The following is a 20,958-nucleotide window of genomic DNA, read 5'->3' as shown; positions in this document are numbered from 1 at the left end:
ATATCTTTGTAGGTAGTGATCAAAGTTATAAAAAAGCATTCAGCCGCATATTTAAATTTGAGGATTTTTACCCAAGTCATAGCAATGATGATGATGATGATAATGACGCTGTGAAGCAGGATAACTGCTAATTCCTAATAAACAGGAATCTCTAGGAATTATTAGAAGATGTTAGTATACTACTGAACTGGGAGAATGGTGCTAATCATGAAAGCATACTTTCCTTTATTTAAACTACTCCTGGCATTCTGTCTATGTGTCCTCTTTAAACATCCATTTAAAATTATACTTTTAGATATTTATCTTCCAGAGTTCATCTGGGGCAGGAGTCAGCAAACATTTTTTTAATGGGCAGGTAGTAAATATTTTCAACTTTGCAGGTCACATTGTCTTCTGCTGCAACTACTACTCAACTCTGCCATTGTAGCATTGAACGCAGCCATAACAATAAGCAAATAAATAAGCACAGCCTGATTTAGCACACTGGCTGACCCTCGATCTAGAACAAAGACTATGTTAATAATCTTTGTTTTTCCATATCTATCATTTACATATTACAGTACTTCATATACAGTAGGTACTCAGCAAAATAAAGCTAAGGTGAATCTTTAAAATCATCCCTTCTAATGCCTTCATTTTTAAGTAAAAAAACATAAAATCCAGTCCTGGCTGGTGTGGCTCAGTTGGTTGGGCATCATCCCATGCACTGAGAGGTTGTTGGATTAATTCCCAGTCAGAGCACATGCCCAGGTTTTAGGCTCAATCCCGGTAGTGTGTGTGCAGGAGGCAGCTGATCAATGTTTCCCTCTCCCTCTCCCTTCCTCTCTCTCTAAAAATCAATAAAAATGTTAAGAAAACAAAACAAAGTGTAAAACCCGGAGGTTAATATTTTCTCAATATCATCATTGTTTAGGTAGTGCCTCTTTTTAGTAAATACATAAAGATCTTATATCCATATTTAATACTGATTAAAATTTCAACTACATTAAATATCAGAAGATGAATTAAAACAATGATTATTTTTAAAATATTATCTTTATCTGTAGAATTTACTTTTAGTTAAATAGCTATCAATACAAGCTCTGAATCACATAACCAGGAGGCATCAATCTAATAACTACTTAAAGTTCACCATGTAAAATGAAACTAAGACTAAAGTTTGTTCCAGGATCCAAGTTTTTCTGAAAGCCAAAATGATGATAATGAACATAAATTAATGGGAGTCCGTATTAGGTTATAACTATAATTTAACAACTAAGTTATGAGAATAATGTTTTATAAAGTTATACTCCAATCCAATAGTATATATACTTAAACTTATCCTAGTAAAGGTGATTGAACATTTTTTACACGGCAGGAAAACAATTAGCCAACAGTAGAGGGCAGCAATTCTATTCACTATTAAAATTTAACTTTCAAAAATCTAAAAACCCTGAAGTCTCTGTGCTGGGACTTTCTTTGAAAAGGTTTAACACCCCTTTCAAAGCTCTGACTAACATACAATAATATAATACAATCTAGCACAAGTAAAAGTGCCCTGACACATAACAATCCTTTTTCTTTATCCATATAAGATGCTTACACACTAATCACCAAAAGTATAATAGTTATTATAGTCATGAATTTTTTGTAACTAGAGATTCAAGGAGCTGTCTCCAAAGACCAGGCATTAGCATAATTCTAAAATTCAAAATACAAGCATCAAAAGAAAAGGTAAATAATGCAAAAATAGCCATGAATAGAAGTGTATTTCATACTTTTTCATTTTCATTTTATTCCTACTTTCAACTTGCCTTAATGATAAAGCTATACCTAAACCACCCACCACCTCTAATAAGGAAAGAACAACCAGCAAACTAACCATAAAGGCAAGGAATCCTATATAATAAAACCCTAATATGCAAATCAACCAACCAGCGTATGACACGCACTGATCACTAGGGGGCAGACGCTCAATGCAGGAGGTGACTGGCAGCAGCAGTGGCGGGGGGCGGGGCCAGCCAGTGGGTAGCACCAGGCCTCCAGCCAAGGTGGGTGCCAGCAGGGCTCCCCCTCCCCCATCTCCCCGCCCGTCAGTCGCCCCACAGATGGCCCTGATTGCCAGCCAGGACTAGGGACCCTACTCTATATATTGGGAATAGTGTCTTAGATTTAAAAATTAAAACCTGGCAAGGCTTCTCTAACACTGAAAAAACAGGATGATGCAGTAATGACATGCATGGACTCTGCCTTGCACATTTTGTGGTCAGCCCTGGTTCTAACACAACTGTGTGACAAAGCCAATTACTTAACTTCTCTCTGCTCTAGTTTTTCCACCCATAAGATGGGGAAAATGTTTTTGTGCTGGGACCTCCCCCCAACTTTGAAGAGTTGACTGGCAGCGATATCTGAGTTTCCATCAGCATGGCTCACACTGTTTGCTGTGTCCTGGGGATTCTCTAAGACTTGCCCCATCCAATTTTCAGCCTCACCCAAACTGTTTGCAGATGTTTCTCTATATGAATGACCTGTCCTGGTTCAGGCTTCAGACTTTCCTAAAATCTCTCAAACAAGCGTCAGCGTGACCCAAACCTATCAATAAGAGGCCCAAGACCCAGCACTACCACCAGCCTAACCTGCTTCACAGCAGGCCTCACCTGGGCACTTCCAAGCCCAATACAAGTAGCAGCTATCTGCAGATTGCTCTGTAACTCCTGCTGGGTGGCTCCAGGCAGTGGCTGATTTTACCCCTCCAAGGAGACCCAAGAGCCAGTGCACCCGGTGAACAGCTTCAGACGATACCAGATTAAAACTCTACACATCTACAAGCAACACAGTCAAGGGGCAGACTCAGTGAGCACTGCTCCACAGCAGCTCTTCCACTGTGGTCACAGCTGGTCCTCACAGCCAAATGGCCTGGAAGTTAATTCCTTCCAGTGATGCCAATAGCAATCAAGGCTCAACTACAATAAGACTGCAAACAGTCCACACAGGGGTGCATCTAAAGTGCCCAGCTCAGGCGGCTGGGGAGGCTAAGCTACTGGGCCCTACAGGACACCTACTATACATAAGAACACTCTACCAAATCCAGAGACACAGAAGCTCTACCTAATATACATAGAAACAAACACCAGGAAGCAGCCAAAATATGGAGACAAAGAAACATGTCACAAATGAAAGAAATGGAAGGAAGCAAACTACTGGACACAGAGTTCAAAACAATGGTTATAAGGTTGCTCAAGGATCTTAATGAGCTTCAAGAGACTTAGTGAGACATACAAGAATCTTAGAATTTCAAAGACATGAAAAATGACCAGTCAGAAATTAATGTCATATCTGATAAGGGCCTAATCTCCAAAATTTATAGGGAACTCATACAACTTAACAAAAAGAAGATAAACAATCCAATCAAAAAATGGGCAAAGGACCTAAATAGACACCTTTCAAAAGAAGACATTCAGAAAGCCAAGAGACATATGAAAACATGCTCAAAGTCACTAATCATCCAAGAGATGCAAATCAAAACAACAATGAGGTACCATCTCACACCTGTCAGACTGGCTATCATCAACAAATCAACAAACAACAAGTGCTGGAGAGGATGCGGAGAAAAAGGAACACTCGTGCACTGCTGGTGGGAATGCAGACTGGTGCAGCCACTATGGAAGACAGTGTGGAATTTCCTCAAAAAACTAAAAATGGAACTCCCATTTGACCCTGTGATCCCACTTCTAGGAATATATCCCACGAAACCAGAAACACCAATCAGAAAGGATATATGCACCCACATGTTCATAGCAGCACAATTCACCATAGCTAAGATCTGGAAACAGCCTAAGTGCCCATCAGTAGATGAATGGATTAGAAAACTGTGGTACATCTACACGATGGAATACTATGCTGCTGTAAAAAAGAAGGAACTCTTACCATTTACAACGGCATGGATGGAGCTGGAGAGCATTATGCTAAGTGAAATAAGCCAGTCAATGAAGGAAAAATACCACATGATCTCACTCATTCATGGATAATAGAGACCATTATAAACTTTTGAACAATAGATACAGAGGCAGAGCTGCCTCAAACAGATTGTCAAACTGCAGCGGGAAGGCCGGGGAGGGTTGGGGGGCAGGAGGGATGGGGGTAAGATATCAACTGAAGGACCTGTATGCATGCATATAAGCATAACCAATGGACATAAGACACTGGAGGGTAGGGGGGGGCAAGGGGATTGTTAAGGGCGGGAGGGAAAAAAGGACACATATGTAATACCCTTTGTAATACTTTTAGCAATAAAAATAAAGAAAGAAAGAAAGAAAGAAAGAAAGAAAGAAAGAAAGAAAAGAAAAAGAAATTAAGCATAAACTCACTGACATAATTAACAATTTATAGGGATTCAACAGTAGAGTAGAGGATTCTGAGAATCAAATCAACAATTTGGAACATGAGGAAGCAAAACACCACCCAATCAGAACAACAACAAAAATAATTCAAATATATGAAGACAGTGTAAGAAACCTCTGGAACAACTTTAAGTGTAACAACATTCACATTATGGGGATGCCAGAAGGAGAATAGAGAGAGCAAGATATTGAAAACCTATTTGGCTCTAGCCAGTTCGGCTCAGTGGATAGAGTGTCGACCTGCAGACTGAAGGGTCCCAGGTTTGATTCTAGCCAAGGGCACATGCAAGAGTTGCAGGCTCGATCGCCAGTAGGGGGGTGTGCAGGAGGCAGCTGATCAATGATTCTCTCTCATCATTGATTTTTCTATCTCTCCCTCTTCCTTCCTCTCTGAAATCAATAAAGAAATATATTTTTTTTTATAAAGAAAGAAAAAGAAAACCTATTTGAAGAAATAATGACAGAAAACTTCCCCTACCTGGTTAATGAAATAGACTTGTAAGTCCAGGAAGCAGAGACTCCCAAACAAGTGGAATCCAAAGAGGCCCACGCCAAGACACATAATTAAAATGCCAACGGTTAAAGACAAGGAGAGAATCTTAAAAGCAGCAAGAGAAACATAGTTACCTACAAGGGAGCGCCCATGTGACTGTCAGCTGATTTCTCAACAGAAACTTTGTAGGCCAGAAGGAGTGGCAACAAATATTCAATAAGATGAATAGCAAGGGCCTACAACCAAAATTGCTCTACCCAGCAAAGCTATCATATAGAATTCAATGTCAAATAAAGAGCTTCACAGACAAGAAAAAGCTAAAGAAAGTTCATCACCACCAAATCAGTATTACATGAAATGTTGAAGGGTATTCTTTAAGAAGAGGAAGGGGAAAAAAAAGATCAAAAGTATGAACAATAAAATGGCAATGAATGCATATCTATAAACAATTGAATCTAAAAATCTAAGTGAACAAATCTAATGAACAAAATAAACTGATGAATAAAATAGAATCAGAGGCATGGAAACATGGAACAGACTGACAAGTTTCAGAGGGAAGAGGGAAGGGGGAGTGGGAAGAGATTAATCAAAGATCTTACTAGTATATGCATATATGCATTATCTATGGACACAGACAATAGGGGGGCGAAGGCCCGGGGTGGGAACCAGGTGGAGGGGGGCAATGGGGTAGAAAGAGGGGCATCTGTAATACTCTCAACAATAAAGATTTTTTTTTAAAGGAGAAAAAAAATCTAAAAGATCTATTTAGAATCCTACTCCCCAAGCTAGGGAATCAAGAAAACTTAGTCTAGTCTCTGGTTGATAGTCTATACTAGTAGTATGGAAGGTACCTAAGAGAGAAACTTACCCAGCTCTCCTGCCTCTCCCTTCTGAGTAATACAGAAGGTGTAATACCTTAAGGTGTATTACTTTTTTAGAGAATGTTCCCAATACTGAAACATTTTTTTTCTCCAACTAGGTAAGTTGATTACAAAGTTTATATGGAAAAACAAACAGGAAAGAATCGCCTTTAAGGAAAAAGCTCAAAAACAGAGAAGCACTGAGAGCAGTTAACTGTATTAGATGTTAAGGCATACTAAAAAGCTTTAATAAGCAATGTCAAGTTGGTTCTTGAATGGACAGACCAATGAAATAGAATTAAATATCCAGAAATAGATCAAAATACATATGGGAATCTGTCAAAAAGTGGCATCTCAATTTAGTGGTTGTAAATATGGACTTTTTAATAAATGACATTGGAACAAATGGGTAGCCATGTGGAAAAATATTACATTAGTTCTACAACTAACACTATATAGCAGGATAATCTTCAAATGGTCCAAAGATTTAAAAATGAAATCCTATATAAATACCAAAAGAACATCTGGTTGAATTCTTTAGAACTCTGGAAGGTAGAAGGTCTTACTACAACTCAAAAATTCAGAAGAGAGAGGAGCAAAGAGGACTGATAATAACACCATGACAAAGTGTGGGGGAAAGTGCACCTCTTATCATAGTCAAAGTCTAATCTCCCTTTTATATAAAGACCACCGAGAAATTGAGAAATAGACCAAAAACCCAACAGAAAAATGTACAAAATATAATTAACCTTGCTTAAGTATAAGAAATCCAAATTAAAATTACATTATGCACCACTTCTCACCCAACAAATTGAAACATACAAAAACTGAAAATACATTCTGTCAACAAAGTTACAGGGAAACCGTCACTCTCAATACATTCATTGCTGGTGACAATGCAAATGGCACAACCCGAAAGGAGGGAAATCTGGCAATAGCTACCAAAATAAAAAATGCATTTACTCTCTAAACCAGCAATTCCATACCATACAGATATTCCTGCACAAATGTTAAATAATATGCATAAGAAGTTATTTACTGAAGCACCGTTTATAGTAAAAGGTTAGAGTATAACAAAAATACATTTATATCTTTTGAAAACTTGGAATATTTCAAGATTGCACTATTAGGTGTAGATCCAACTTTCTTCTTTCTCCAATTAGAACCAGTTGTTACAGGTCATTTATTAAAAAGGCCATGTTTGGGCTAAAGAAACTATGATATATCCACATAATGAAATATAGTTCTGTAAAAATGAATCAGAAAAAGTTCTGTATAGTAAAATGAAGAGGGCTTCAGGATACTATAAGTAAAACCAGTAATACAAATATAAAACATACCACCTACTATATAAGGAAAAAATAAAAACATTTTTAATTCTTATAATGTATAAACACTAAAAAGATAAATAGAAACAAATAAATATAGTTTTCTATGGGACCAGGGGGAAAAGAGATTGAGACAAAGCGATATAAACTTTTTAATAATAGTTTTGTTCTTGAGTTTATTTTTAATATGTGAATTTATTACCCACTCAAAATTGTTTTTAAAAATTCAGGAGTAAATAAGTGAAGGCCTCGCTGTTGTATGGAAATGGTTGTTATAGATCAATAATCTGAAGTCTATTTAAATTAATTATTAAAATTCAGTTCCTCTGTCAAACTGACCACATTTCATTGCTAGTGGATAGGAAAGCACAGATATACCAGTACAACAATTCCATTATTGCATAAAGTTCTATGAGACAGTGCTAAAGTATTTAGTTAACATTTTGCAGACTGGTGATGGAAGTAAGCCCTTTAAAATGAAAAAGGATCTGTCTCTCCTAAATAGAGTCTAAGCCAGAAGAAAAAAAATACACACTTTACATATACAGTCAACAAATCAGCCAAGTATTTAAGTGGCTAGTAACCAATTAAGTGTCAAGACATGATGATGTAGGAAGATGGAAGTTTCCTCAAAAAGTTAAAAATGGAACTCCGATTCAACCCAGTAATCCCACTTCTAGGATATATCCCAAGAAATCAGAGACACCAATTAGAAAAGACATATGCACCCCTATGTTCATAGCAGCACAATTTACAATAGCTAAGATTTGGACACAGTCTAAGTGTCCATCAGCAGATAAGTGGATTAAAAACCTATGATACATCTACACAATAGAATACTACGCTACTATAAAAAAGAAGGAACTTTTACCATTTGCAACAGCATGGATGGACCTGGAAAGCATTACGCTGAGTGAAATAAACCAGTCAGAGAAAGATAATTTGTGGAATATAATGAACAACATAAACTGATGAACAAAAACAGATCCAGCGACAGAGAAACACCCAATGGACTGTCAAACCTCAGAGGGAAGGCATGGGAGGGCAGGTAAGAGATCAACCAAAGGACTTGTACACATGCATATTAGCATAACCAATGGACATGGGGCAGTGGAGACCTGTTCTGGGGGGTGGGAGTGGCCGGGGAGGGGTCGATGGGGGAAAAAGGAGACATATGTAATACTTTAAACAAACAATCAAACAAACAAATAAGAGAAATAGGTAGACAATACTGGGACGATAAACCACTTTGAGGATCTTTTTGAATTCACTAAAAATACAAAAAGATAAATTCTAGTGACAATTTTCCAGGATGTCAAAATATAACCATATTCAAAATGGGACAATATGTATTAAAAGTAAAATTTTCATTTTTTTAATCCACAAGTTTAGAACATCTGTGCAAAAGCTTCATTCATTCAATAATTATTTACTAAGTATCCACTACATGTAGATACTCAGACACTTGGTCAGGTATTTGAGATACCAAGGAGAATCACACAAATACATGATAATACTGAATGTTATAAAGGAAAAGTAAGGTATATTTATACAAGTAGAGGAACCTTCCTTAATCTTGGGCATCATGGAAGGCTTCCCTAAGGAAGTAATATATAAGCTAGAATCTGAAGGGTAAGAATTGGGGGTAAGGACCTGCAAACGGGAGAAATTATGCATGAAGATCTCAAAGAAGAAGAAAACACCTCACAAGATGTTTTTTTAAAAGACCTGTTAACAGAAATAATGAAAACCTTGCTTCAAACTCCTAAAACATGTACTAGCAATTCCTTTAAGTGGAAGAGACCCCCAAGACTGTATATGCTTCAAATATTGCCCTAATCACACTTAATATGAACTCTGAGTTTGGACAAATAAGTGAAATAATAAAAATAGTAATAACTGGTATCAGAGAAACCAAGATGGCAGCATAGGTAAACACTGGAAATTGCTGCCTCCCACAACAAATTCAAAAATACAAGAAAAAGACAAAACAGACATCATCCAGAACTACAGGAGGGCTGGCTGAGTGGAAATTCTACAACTAGAAGGAAAGAGAAAAGTACACTGAGACTCAGAGGAGGTGCGGAAGTAAAGTGCAGAGGTACGGAGGCTCGAGCGCGCGCAGAAAGGGGCTGGCACCTGAGGACGCGGCTGTCTTTTTGAATCAGGTGGGAGTCACAAGCTCCCGACTGCTCTGAACTCCAGTTCCGAGAAGTCTCTGGGGACCCAGGACTCATACGGGGAGAAACTGGACTGTCTGGCAGCGGGCAGAACTCAGAACTTGAGGGCAGCCTTCCCTCAGAGGTGCTTGCAGCAATTACCGGGACACGAGACGCGGGGCCCCTTAGGGCAGGGCTGAGGATCAGCCATAGCTGCTTGCTCTGCCCTATTGATTCCCTGAGACCCCACCCCACCCAGGCTGCTGCAGAGGCTTTTACATATGAATGCCCTGGCCCTCTGCAATCTGAAAATTACCTAACAATTGCAGCTGGACCAGACAGACCCAGAACTTCCAAGAGAAGGCCCAAGGCCCCACTGCAGCTTGCATTGCTTCACAGCTGGGCCCCATCTGGGCAACTCCAAACCCCAAAAAAGGAAGGAGAATCTGCAGATCTCTTCGTAGCTCCTGCTGGGTAGCCTCAGGAAGAGGCTAAATTAGCACCTCCTTAGATCCAAGAGCCAGTGTACCCAGTGGTCAGAGCGGGACCATCCAGATTACAACTCCTCAGATCCATAAGGGACACACTCAGGGGGCAGACTCAGTGAGCACCAAAGCCCCATTGAAGCAAGTCTTGCCCCAGAAGGGTGTCTTCTACACAGAAGTTCTCCCACTGCAGATACAGCTGATTCTCACAGCCAATTGGCCTGGAGGTCAAGTCCTCCCAGTGATAACTACAACAATCAAGGCTTAACTACAACAAGATTGTGCACAAAGCCCACAAAGGGGTGCACCAAGAGTGTCTACCTCAGGTAATTGGGGAGGCTGAGCCACTGGGCCCTATATAACACCTAGCACACAAAGCCACTCTACCAACACAGGAAAGCATAAAAACTGCGGAGACAAAGAAACAGGTCACAAATGACAGAAATGGAGGAAAGCAAACGACTGGATATAGAGTTCAAAACCACGGTTATAAGGTTTTTCAAGAATTTTCTGGAAACCGCCGATCAATTTAGTGAGACCCTGGAGGATATGAAAAAAGACCAACTAGAAAGTAAGCATACAATGACTGAAATAAAGAATAATATACAGAGATCCAAGAGCAGACAAGAGGATCCCAAGAATCAAGTCAAAGATTTGAAATACAAAGAAACAAAAAACACCCAACCAGAAAAGCAAAATGAAAAAAGAATCTAAAAATATGAAGATAGTGTAAGGAGTCTCTGGGACAACTTCAAGCGTACCAACATCCGAATTATAGGGGTGCCAGAAGAAGAGAGAGGGGAAAATATTAAAAACCTATTTGAAGAAATAATGACAGAAAACTTCCCCTACCTGGTGAAAGAAATAGACTTACAAGTCCAGGAAGCACAGAGAACCCCAAACAAAAGGAATCCAAAGAGGACCACAACAAGACACATCATAATTAAAATGCCAAGAGCAAAAGACAAAGAGAGAATCTTAAAAGCAGCAAGAGAAAGAAAGTCAGTTACCTACAAGGGAGTACCCATACGACTGTCAGCTGATTCTCAACAGAAACTATGCAGGCCAGAAGAGAGTGGCAAGAAATATTCAAAGTGATGAATGCCAAGAACCTACACCCAAGATTACTTTATCCAGCAAAGCTATCATTCAGAATTGAAGGTCAGATAAAGAGCTTCACAGATAAGGAAAAGCTAAAGGAGTTCATCACCACCAAACCAGTATTATATGAAATGCTGAAAGGTATCCTTTAAGAAGAGGAAGAAGAAGAAAAAGATACTAATTATGAACAACAAATACACATCTATCAACAAGTGAATCTAAAAATCAAGTGAATAAAAAATCTGATGAACAGAGTAAACTGGTGAATATAATAGAACCAGGGGCATGGAAAGGGAATGGACTGACAATTCTTGGGGGGAAAGGAATGTGGGGGTGCAGGAAGAGACTGGACAAAAATCGTACATCTATGGATGAGGAGGACAGTGGGAGGGGTAAGGGCAGAGGATGGGGTGGGAACTGGGTGGAGAAGAGCTATGGGGGGAAAAAAGAGGAACAACTGTAATAATCTGAACAATAAAGATTTAATTATTAAAAAAAAAAATAACTGGTGTCAAGTGTAAGAGAATTTCCTGTGATATGAAAACTCCTGTTCTCCCTCCTAAGCTTAATCAAGAATACACAGGAAAAAATTTTTTTTTTCTTATTAGGTCTTTGTCCTGCCACTAAACTTCTGCTAAATGACTCTACAATGAATAGAGATAGAAAACATCCCTTTTCTACTTGATCAACAGCAGTACAACAAAAGATGGAGAAAGACATAATTCTACTGAAAGAAACTCTGATACTAATTTTCTGCAACTTTCTCTTTCTCAGATGTTAATGGACAGCTGGGAAACCTCTATACCAGCTATTTTCAACCAGTGTTCCACAGCAGGCACATTGGTATGCCACAAAAAATTTTAAAATATACAATACTTGACTATTTAGTCAGGACACTGATCTCTTTTCCCTTAGACTGTCAAATAAAAAAGTGACAACAGCCAACACAGCAATAGCCGTCTGTGAGAATTAATAAAAAAGTATACCATTTTTTGTCCTATTGGCCAAAACTGTATTTTTTGATGTGCTGCAGAATTTTATTAATTAGTAATGTGTGCCATGAGATGAGAAAGGTAGAAAATCACTGCTCTATATTGAAGAATATGAATGCCCTTGGCTGCAGTTTATACCTAGTACTTTACTGCTAATAAAAAAACATATCATATATAACAACTAGTGGCCCTATGCACAAAATTCAAGCAAGAGTAGGCCTTCCTTCTCCCAGCTGCTGGCACCGGTTTCTCTCTGGCACCCGGGACCCAGGCTTTCCTCTGGCTGCTGGCAGGCACCTGGGACCTGGGCTTCCCTCGCAGCCCCGGCTTCGTCCGGAAGGACATCTGGTCTAATTAGCGTATTTCGTTTTTATTATTATAGATACTCCCAAATCACTCTTGTTGGACCTGGTATGCTCCAAGTTAATTTTCCTATAGTGATAACGAGCCTGACAAAACCACACTTCTCTGCCTGGGCCCCTCACAATATTAACTCCACGCCAACGGACATACATTTACAAAGGAGCTAGCTAGCTAAGAACACAAGGATTTACAAACACAAAAATAAATACCTTTTAGAAAGGCATTATGTAAAAAAAAGCACCAACTAAATATTGTATCCAAGCCAATTAAACTACACAAAAATCTATTTATGAATAACTAACAATAATTAGAAATACTGCCACAGTAGAAATGCTCACTAGGATATTTTCCCCTGCAAAATACATAAATTCAGAACAATATTTGTAAAATGTATTTCCTTCAAAGAAGAAGTACCTTTTTTCATTTTCACTAAGAGGCAAACAAATATTACATTTGTGTTTAAAATGAATTAACCAGAAAAGGAATGTAGAACTATCTGTGATTATTTTAAATTAGCAAATGGCATTAATACTCTGTAAATGAAGGGCAAAATTTGGCATTTCAGTAGCAGTGATGATTTAGTCATCACATCTCCAGTCTAGTCATTTGCAAACATTTTAAAATAAGAGCTTCATTGTGAAGAACATATAGCTATGGGGAGAAAAACCCAGAAAACTAATCATCGTTGCTTTAGCTCAACCCACATGCCTGTTCTTAAGGGTATCCATGGTAGCAGTGATGCAACATGCCTACCTAGCTCACGGTGCCTACACAAGTGGGAGAGAGGGGAGGCGGATGATGAAAAAATTTCACTTGGAAAAATGTTGTAGTATTAACATGATAGAATTATATCAACTATACTGTCAGACTTTTAAAACACATATAAAGCCAAAAAGCTCTCCAAAAATCAGAAAAAGAGAAGAGACCCGTGGGAAGAAAACATTATAGCACTTCAGTTGAAAAGAAAATTAAGAATTTTTTCTTCCTACTCTAGTTAGTGGTTAAATAAATTCAAAGGGTTTTATAACTAGTAACAGAAATAATTTTAATTTAGCTCTTTTAAAAGTAACTACAAATAATGTTTTAAGCTTTCTAATTTCCAACCTATATCTTTTATATTTTTTATAGTTACCTAATGCAAATTGATAAAAACTTTAGGATATTGATTTCATATAATTTTTTAACAATAGTTTTCTTGCTTTAAAAGGGTCAAATGCAATATTTTAAAAAATTTGTCAAGAAGGATATAGGTTGGAGAGAAGAGCTAGATGCCTTGATAGAATATCAGAAATAAAAATTCAAATGAATGAAGTGATAAAAAATAAATCACAGAAAGAATCAACCACAGACAACAATGAAAAGAACTCAAAGAGAAAAAAAACACCACCACCCTGGTTTCCAGGCTTATTACCCTTTAAACATTCTTTAAGAATATTTCAATATGATAGTTTACTTAAAGGCACACAGAAGACATCCCCTTACAAACTGGATGGGATCAGATAATGAACATGTTTGTATTCAAAGCTCCTACTATCTGAACTATGACTCTGTGAATAACAAACAACTAATTTATATCAATTTTCTCACTTTTCCTCTTCTGAGAAACAATTCACTATATAAGAATAGCCTATTTTCACAATTTATAAATGATTTTATTCTTTTATTACTAAATGTAACTTAAAACTCTCAACAATTTCAACTAACAATCACTATGTGTACTAAGTTAATAGAAATAGACAAAAACAAAAAAAGTTATTCTGTATTTTGAAAACCAATGTGTAAGTTTAAAATGTAAGCATCCTGAATCTTACACAATTACAATATCATCAACTGGTGTTCAGAAGTAAGAGAAACCAAACATAGAGGTTAAGTGAAGTATGCTGCACTTTGAGGACAGGCAGCAAAACAGATTTCAACCAAGTACTTTACGAAGTACTTTAATCATTTGAAGGCCAAATCAACATCTTTCCAAAGGCAGCACAATGAGAACTTATTTTCTTCTTCTTCTTGTTAAAAAAATAATGCTTGTATAGATAGAAAAGTCCAGAAAATTTTCTCAAAATGAGTTATACTTTCAACCAGCATAACATGTTGGGACAGAAAATAGAGGGAAAGAACTCTGAAACTATATTTAGAAGATTTAAATATAATCAAGGCTTTATAAACCTTTGCTGTGGGAGAAAAGCTTCCTGTAAATCTCAAAGGGAAAAAAATATCCGTTCATTACATTATTTTTAGCTATCTGAAACACATTTCAAAATACTACCTTCCCTAAAGGATATAAACTAAGCATCACATGGATTCAAATATCTGTTTTCAAATATATAACAATGGTTACACTTTATTTTTGAAATACATTATGAACAAATAGGTCTCTCACATTCTGTCACTAGCAATGAAACATAGAAAGCATACTGTATCTTACCTTTGTGGTTACAATGCACAGGCAATCCATTACTTTACCATTACAATATAAAGCAATTTATTGCAAATTATTTTAAGTTGCCTATATGAATAAAAAATTAGAAATAAAAATTAAAATGAGGTTGTGAGATGAAAACCATAGATGAAAGTTACAACTGTGACAAGATCTCTCCCGGATCCATTCTTAGAGGTAGCAATTTTTCTACTATCTGAAATACAAAAAAGCAGAATGTGTCATGTGCCCTACAATCTTCTTTATGTAATCTGTATCTGAAGAAAAAGAAGTTATTCCACAAAACACTGTGGAAGATGTCAGGGTTTATTCCATAAGAATTCACTGCTGCTTCAGATGCTATTTCATTAATCTCTCTTTTCAAGGTATGAGGTTGACAGTGAGTCATCTGATGAAATGCTCCACAAAGAGGTTTCCCCGATATAAAATTAAATCTGCTTCTTGTTTGCTACAGTTTGGATATTTAAAAGACTATTTTTAAAAAATCACTAAAAAAAAAAAAAAAATGCAAGCCAACATTTCTTCCACTATACCATTTCAGCAACTGCAGCTTGCAAAGTAATGACTTTCTCAGGCAGTAATGAATGGAATGTTCCATGTGGTATTTTTGAGAAGGGGTGATAGAAGAACAAAATGCAATAATTTAAAATATTATTTCTAAAACTTATCTATTGTCTTTTTATTAAATAATAATATTTTACCAGTGACACCAGATTTTAACTTTAGTGCCTTACTAAATCCATTTTGTCTAAGTCCATACAAAAAAAAAACAACCCAAAAAACCCATCAATACCACAAGAAGATAATTATAACTATGTACCATTTCAAACTCAAAAAGACTTTGTTTTTAACCCAGAAGTAGCCTAATTTTGTGAATTCATTGTACTGTCCTCAAGATCATTGGAAATAGAGCTAGATAGGCTGATAGGAGATGAGGCATAGGGATGCAACTGGCTTTCAATCTCATAAGCTTGTAGCCATACTCCTCCATTAAAAATGTATAATAAGGAAGAGTATTACATGCAATTTCTTATAGTCCACAAGGTTTTCTCAGAGTCTACAGATACTGTGAATGGCCTCAAATTAAATCAACTGAACTGTTCCTATTAGCTTCTTATACCATATTCCTACCCCTAACGATTCACATATCATGGGCTGCATCAGCAACTTACATACTAAACCAAGTTTCACTGTAAGAGTTATGAAAAAGAGTTAATGCAAGTATATCATTTAGATAGTACCTATCATATAAGTAAGCATCATCATCATTTTATTACTATTATTGATGACTACCAGGTGATAGCCTTTTGTTTCAAGCCTAATAGGTTACATCTGAGACAGATAAAGTGGGACTTTACCCTGAACAGTCTACTAGGATGGTTGTAATGATTAAATGAACTATACATGCACAGCACTAAATAATGACAACCTTGTTACCTGCACAATAAATGGTAGTTACATCTATCTACCTATCTACCTACCTACCTACCTACCAACCTACCAACCTACCAACCTACCTTCCTATCTATCTATCCATCTGTAGCTATAAGGCTTGGGGGAGTGGGGTGCAGAAGTAAATTTCATCATGAGCTACCACCCTTTCCCTCTTGTGGGACAGATAGCCTGGAAATTACATGCTCAGTTGGAGACAGAGTATCCCCTTCTTCCTAGCCATCCCAACATGAAAGAGTAAAGCCCACTCAAGGCTCATGACTCTTTAAATAATTAAAGTTTATTACTTTTAGGAAGATTACTGAAAAGAATGTAGGTAATATCCAAGTACTAACTAGGCACTACATTCTGGAAAGAAGCAGGTGAAAGAAACAATTACCGGAGCTCACAAAGGGCCAAGAATAATTGAAAAACTCATAACAGCCTTGGCTGGTGTGGCTCAGTTAGTTGGGTGTCATCCTATGCAGCAAAAGGTTGCTGGTTTGATTCCCAGTCAGGGCATATGCCCAGGTTGTGGGCTCAATTCCCAGTAGGGGGTGTGCAGGAGGTAGCTGATCCATGTTTCGCTCTCACATTGATGTTTCTCTCTCCCTCTCCCTTCCTTTCTCTTAAAAAAAGAAATCAATAAAAAAACTCAGTATATACAGGTCTCTGGGTAGAGTACTCAGAATAGTATTGCCACAGGTCTGGGACAAAATTAACCCTATACTAAAGGCTGTTTGACCCAACTCAAAAAGCTTAAAAGCAAGCTTCAAAAGGATCAAGTTATTTCCAAGTAATTTAACTGCATCTCAAACAAAGCTCAAGAATATTTAAAGGAATACAAAAAGATCTAGGCCCCTGAAAAGGTTAAATTGATAATGCCAATAAAAAATTACCAGGTATATAATAAAGAAACAGGAAAATACAACTTAGAGAGGAGAAAAATCAATCAATGAAAAAAGACCAGAGGGAGAGGACAGAGGACGTCTGAAGAACGGTAGGATTGGGGATCTGGGCTGGAGAAAGAGACATATGACCACTGGGACAAGTGGGTCAGAAGAAACCTGCACTGCACCAAGTCTGCGTCCCTTGGGGACATGTGTAACACTTGACTGTGGAAGGAGGTCCACAGGACTGCTGGCAGCCAGGGAATACTAATATAAAAAAGCCCAGGGTCCTAACAACCGATCACAGACAAAGGCTGACCAACCAGGAAATCCTTCAGTCACTGCTGGGTTGCTATGGCGACCCAGCACTGACTGCCCCGCTGCAGCCTGGCGAACCAGCACTGACTGCCCAGGGGGCTAAGACCAAGAAAGAGAGGCAGGGTCTGATCCGCAGCCTCAGTGGCAGCTGTTGATCAGTACTTGCCTCTCTTTCTCTCCCTCTTTCTATCCGGGCTTCGCCAGTAGCCGGGCCTTTCTTCCTCTCCTGGCCTCCTCGGGGCTGCTGTTCAGCACTATCTCTCTGATCAGGCCCAGAGATAGGCCTGGAGATGCTGACTGGCATAGGAACCGACCAAAGAACCAAATGTGGGTGCGGTGAAGAAGCAATGGCTGTCTAGGAGGCGGAGCTTTTGACGCTGACTGGCATAGGAACCGACCAATCAGAACCAAATGTGGGTGCTGTGGGGGAGCCAATGGCTGCCTAGGAGGCGGAGCTTTTGATGCTAACTGGCATAGAAACCGACCACTCAGAACCAAATTGGCCAGCAGAGGAGGGCAGTTGGGGGTGATATCAGGCCTGCAGGGGAGGGCAGTTGGGGGCAAGATCAGGCCAGCAGGGGAGGGCAGTTGGGGGCAAGATCAGGCCAGCAGGGGAGGGCAGTTGGGGCAACCAGGTTGGGAGGGGAGGGCAGTTGGTGGCGAGATCAGGCCAGCAGGGGAGGGCAGTTGGGGGCAACCAGGCTGGCAGGGGAGGGCAGTTAGGGGTGATCAGGCTGTCAGGCAGAGACAGTTAGGGGTAATCAGGCAGGCAGGCAGGTGAGCAGTTAGGAGCCAGCGGTCCCAGATTGCAAGAGGGGTGTCCACAGGGATCGGGCCTAAACTGGCAGTCGGACATCCCCCAAGGGGTCTCCAACTGGAGAGGGTGCAGGCTGGGCTGAGGGAACCAACCCCCCCCCCGTGCACAAATTTCGTGCACTGGGCCTCTAGTCTAGATATAAGTCCACAGCTGTGAGAGGCTGCGCCCAGAAAGGCAGCTTGAAGAATTTCCCTAGCCATGTGGTACCAGGGGAGAGAAACACACAGTGGCACAGTTCTTTTGCCTTTATATTTTCCTTGCTTTTATTTGCTAAACCTAGTTCATAGGACCTTTCAATTACAAACACTCACTGAGGCTGCGATGCAGGTGGAGATGCAGTTTCGTGGAGGCGCAGTTTCGTGGAGGCGCAGTTGCGTGGAGGCTAGGGAGAGGGTATGGTGAGGAGCAGGACAGGGAGATGTGACCAGGAATCCATCACTGGGACATTCTGGACCCTCCAACCAGAAGCAGCAATTTTTCTCCTGAAGAGCCAGCTCCTCTCAGCAGCATCCACAGGGCATCTATTGCAGCCACACCCAGCCTCGAACTTTGCAGAGGAAACGAAGAAACTGAATAGCCCCAGGGAGCCCTGGGGGAGTGAGATGAGGGGTCATTTGGTCCCAGAAACCAATAAAGCAACACCCCTTCCTAAAGCCAATGTCAGAAATAGGTGCTTGTGTAAATAAGACTATAAAAGCAGGCAGAAAAACAAAGCGGGTAGATTGGTCCCGCTTGCCTGCAACTAAGGCTGTGGAGACAGACACAGAGCAGTGGTGGATCGCTGGGAACTTCAACAAGTGCTGACTAACAGGAAACTGAGAAGTGGCAGATAGAACAGTAGAGAGGAGTCTTAAACCAGCCCCCATGGGACATTAAAACTCAGCTGAACCAAACAACAATTTACTTTCTTATTTTTCTTATGTGAGTGTTCTTTTTTTAACCTTTTACTATTTTTATTATTTTTTTCATTCTATCTTTACTATTTTATCATTATTTTATCTTATTTTCTTTTTTTTTCACTCTTCCTCACTTCTTCCTTTTTCATCCTATTTCTCTTCTCCTGTCCCTGCTTTCATTTTTCTCTCTCCTTTCTTTTTACTCCTGGTTAAAAATTGATATTCTTTATCTGCTTTATTGGTGATGATTATTATTGTAGTCTCTAATGGCTTACTCATATATCTAATTTCCTCTCCCCTGCTACAAGTCGATGACCCCTTCTCTTTTCTCTTTCTTTGCTAGCCAATTTTTTCTTATGCTTTTGTTTTCCTTCTCCTCTCTTCCTCTCTTCTTCTCCTAATTGCTTAATTAGTTTCAATCACTAAACTCAAGCTTATCTGCTTGCTCCTCTATTCTCCTTTTCCAAAAATAGATTAAGTATATAAAGTCAAAGAAATTTTTTTAACTTTTTATTTTTTTATTATTTTGTTTTTTAGCCTTTCTTCTTATCCACACATTCTTTCTAGCTCCTCTATACTGAACTGTGGCCATTCCCCTAATCATTTAATTCCTTTACCTTACTTTCAGGATATAAGCTCTGCCTCTACAGATTCAGTCCCCCCTTTCTACTGGGTGTTTCTTGTTGGCATTTTTTGGTTTGTTTGTTTTGTGGATTTTCTCCCTATATATGTGTATTTTTCCCCTTCATTTTTCTTCTTTTTCTTTTCTCTCTTACATTTTTTTCTTTTTCTCAATATCATTTTTTGCTTTCTTTTCTCCCTCCTAATTCTCTTTTCTCTGGTGGGTACTTTTATTGGGATTATAGGTGTCATCAATACATTCATGTTCTATTCCCTTTATGTCGTGTCTTATCTAAATTGTATTTTGTGCTGTTCGGTCAACATGGTATAGAGTGAGCCACATAACCATACACCCTGGGAGGAAACTCCATCCAGGAATGGGACAGTAACACTCAAGACCCAACTACACCAAGAGAACCCAAATATCCCAAGTAGGGGGCATCCCTAGAATACCCAACCCAGAAGACCAAAGAGATTGAACCAGTGGGTCCCACAAAACATCTACTATATAAGAAAAACTCAAAAAAATCTGGGTGACATAAAAGTTTGATCTAATACATAGAAACAACCACAAAGGGACAGCAAAAATAGGGAGACAAAGAAACAACCTCAAACGAAAGACAAGGAGGAATCACAAAAACGGCAGTATACGAAATGGAGGCAAGCAATTTATCAGAGAAAGAATTCAGGGCAATGGTTATAAGGATGCTGAAAAGGATGGAAGACACATTCAATAACATGTGTAAGAATCAAGTGGCAATGAAGAAGAACCAGGAGGAAATGAAGAATGACATAGCTGCAATAAAAAAAAAAATAAACAATGGAAAGAATCAACAGTAGACTAGAAGAAGCTAAGGACCACATCAGCAAGCTAGAAGACAAGGTAGAAAAAAACACGCAAGCAGAGCAGCAACTGGAAAAAAACAACTTAAAAAGAAGGAGAGCCTAAGGAAGTTTTGGGACACTACCAAACAACATCTGCATAATAGGGGAGCCAGAAGGAGAGGAAACACAGCAAGGAATAGAAAACCTGTTTGAAGAAATAATGACAGAAACTTCCCTGATATTGGGAAGAAAAAACTCACACAAGTCCAAGAAGCACACAGAGTCCCAAACACAATGAAACCAAAAAGACTGACACCAAGACACATCATAATTAAATTGGCAAACACCAACGACAAAGTAAGAATCTTAAAGGCTGCCAGAGAGAGACAGAAAGTTGCCTATAAGGGATCTCCCATTAGATTATCAACTGACTTCTCAACAGAAACACATCAGGCCAAAAGGGAATAGAATGAAATATACAAAGTGATGCAAAGCAAGGAACTGAATCCAAGAATACTATACTCAGCAAGGCTATCATTCAAAATTGGTGAAATCAGGAGCTT

The 20,958-nt window shown here is 38.8% G+C and overlaps 1 protein-coding gene across 2 annotated transcripts in view; it reads right to left on the bottom strand.

Annotated features, from left to right (window-relative positions):
• Positions 1-20,958, bottom strand: part of DLG1 (discs large MAGUK scaffold protein 1) — a 285,441-nt gene that overhangs the window by 237,410 nt on the left and 27,073 nt on the right. Inside the window, exon 1 of one of the 2 annotated variants that reach the window (XM_081085338.1) lies at positions 14,586-15,145. The exons of the other annotated variant lie outside the window; for it this stretch is intronic. Within the exon in view, the coding sequence (XP_080941464.1) occupies positions 14,586-14,615 (30 nt within the window). The 5' untranslated portion in view covers positions 14,616-15,145. Of the gene's footprint in view, positions 1-14,585; positions 15,146-20,958 lie in introns of those variants that run through there. 2 annotated transcript variants of the gene reach the window in all.

The sequence above is a fragment of the Myotis nattereri genome (genome assembly GCF_964212035.1).
Source record: "Myotis nattereri genome assembly, chromosome: 3".
Classification (NCBI taxonomy): Eukaryota; Metazoa; Chordata; class Mammalia; order Chiroptera; family Vespertilionidae; genus Myotis; species Myotis nattereri.
The sequence above is the reverse complement of the archived record's forward strand: the minus strand, read 5'-3'. Positions and strand labels throughout refer to the sequence as shown.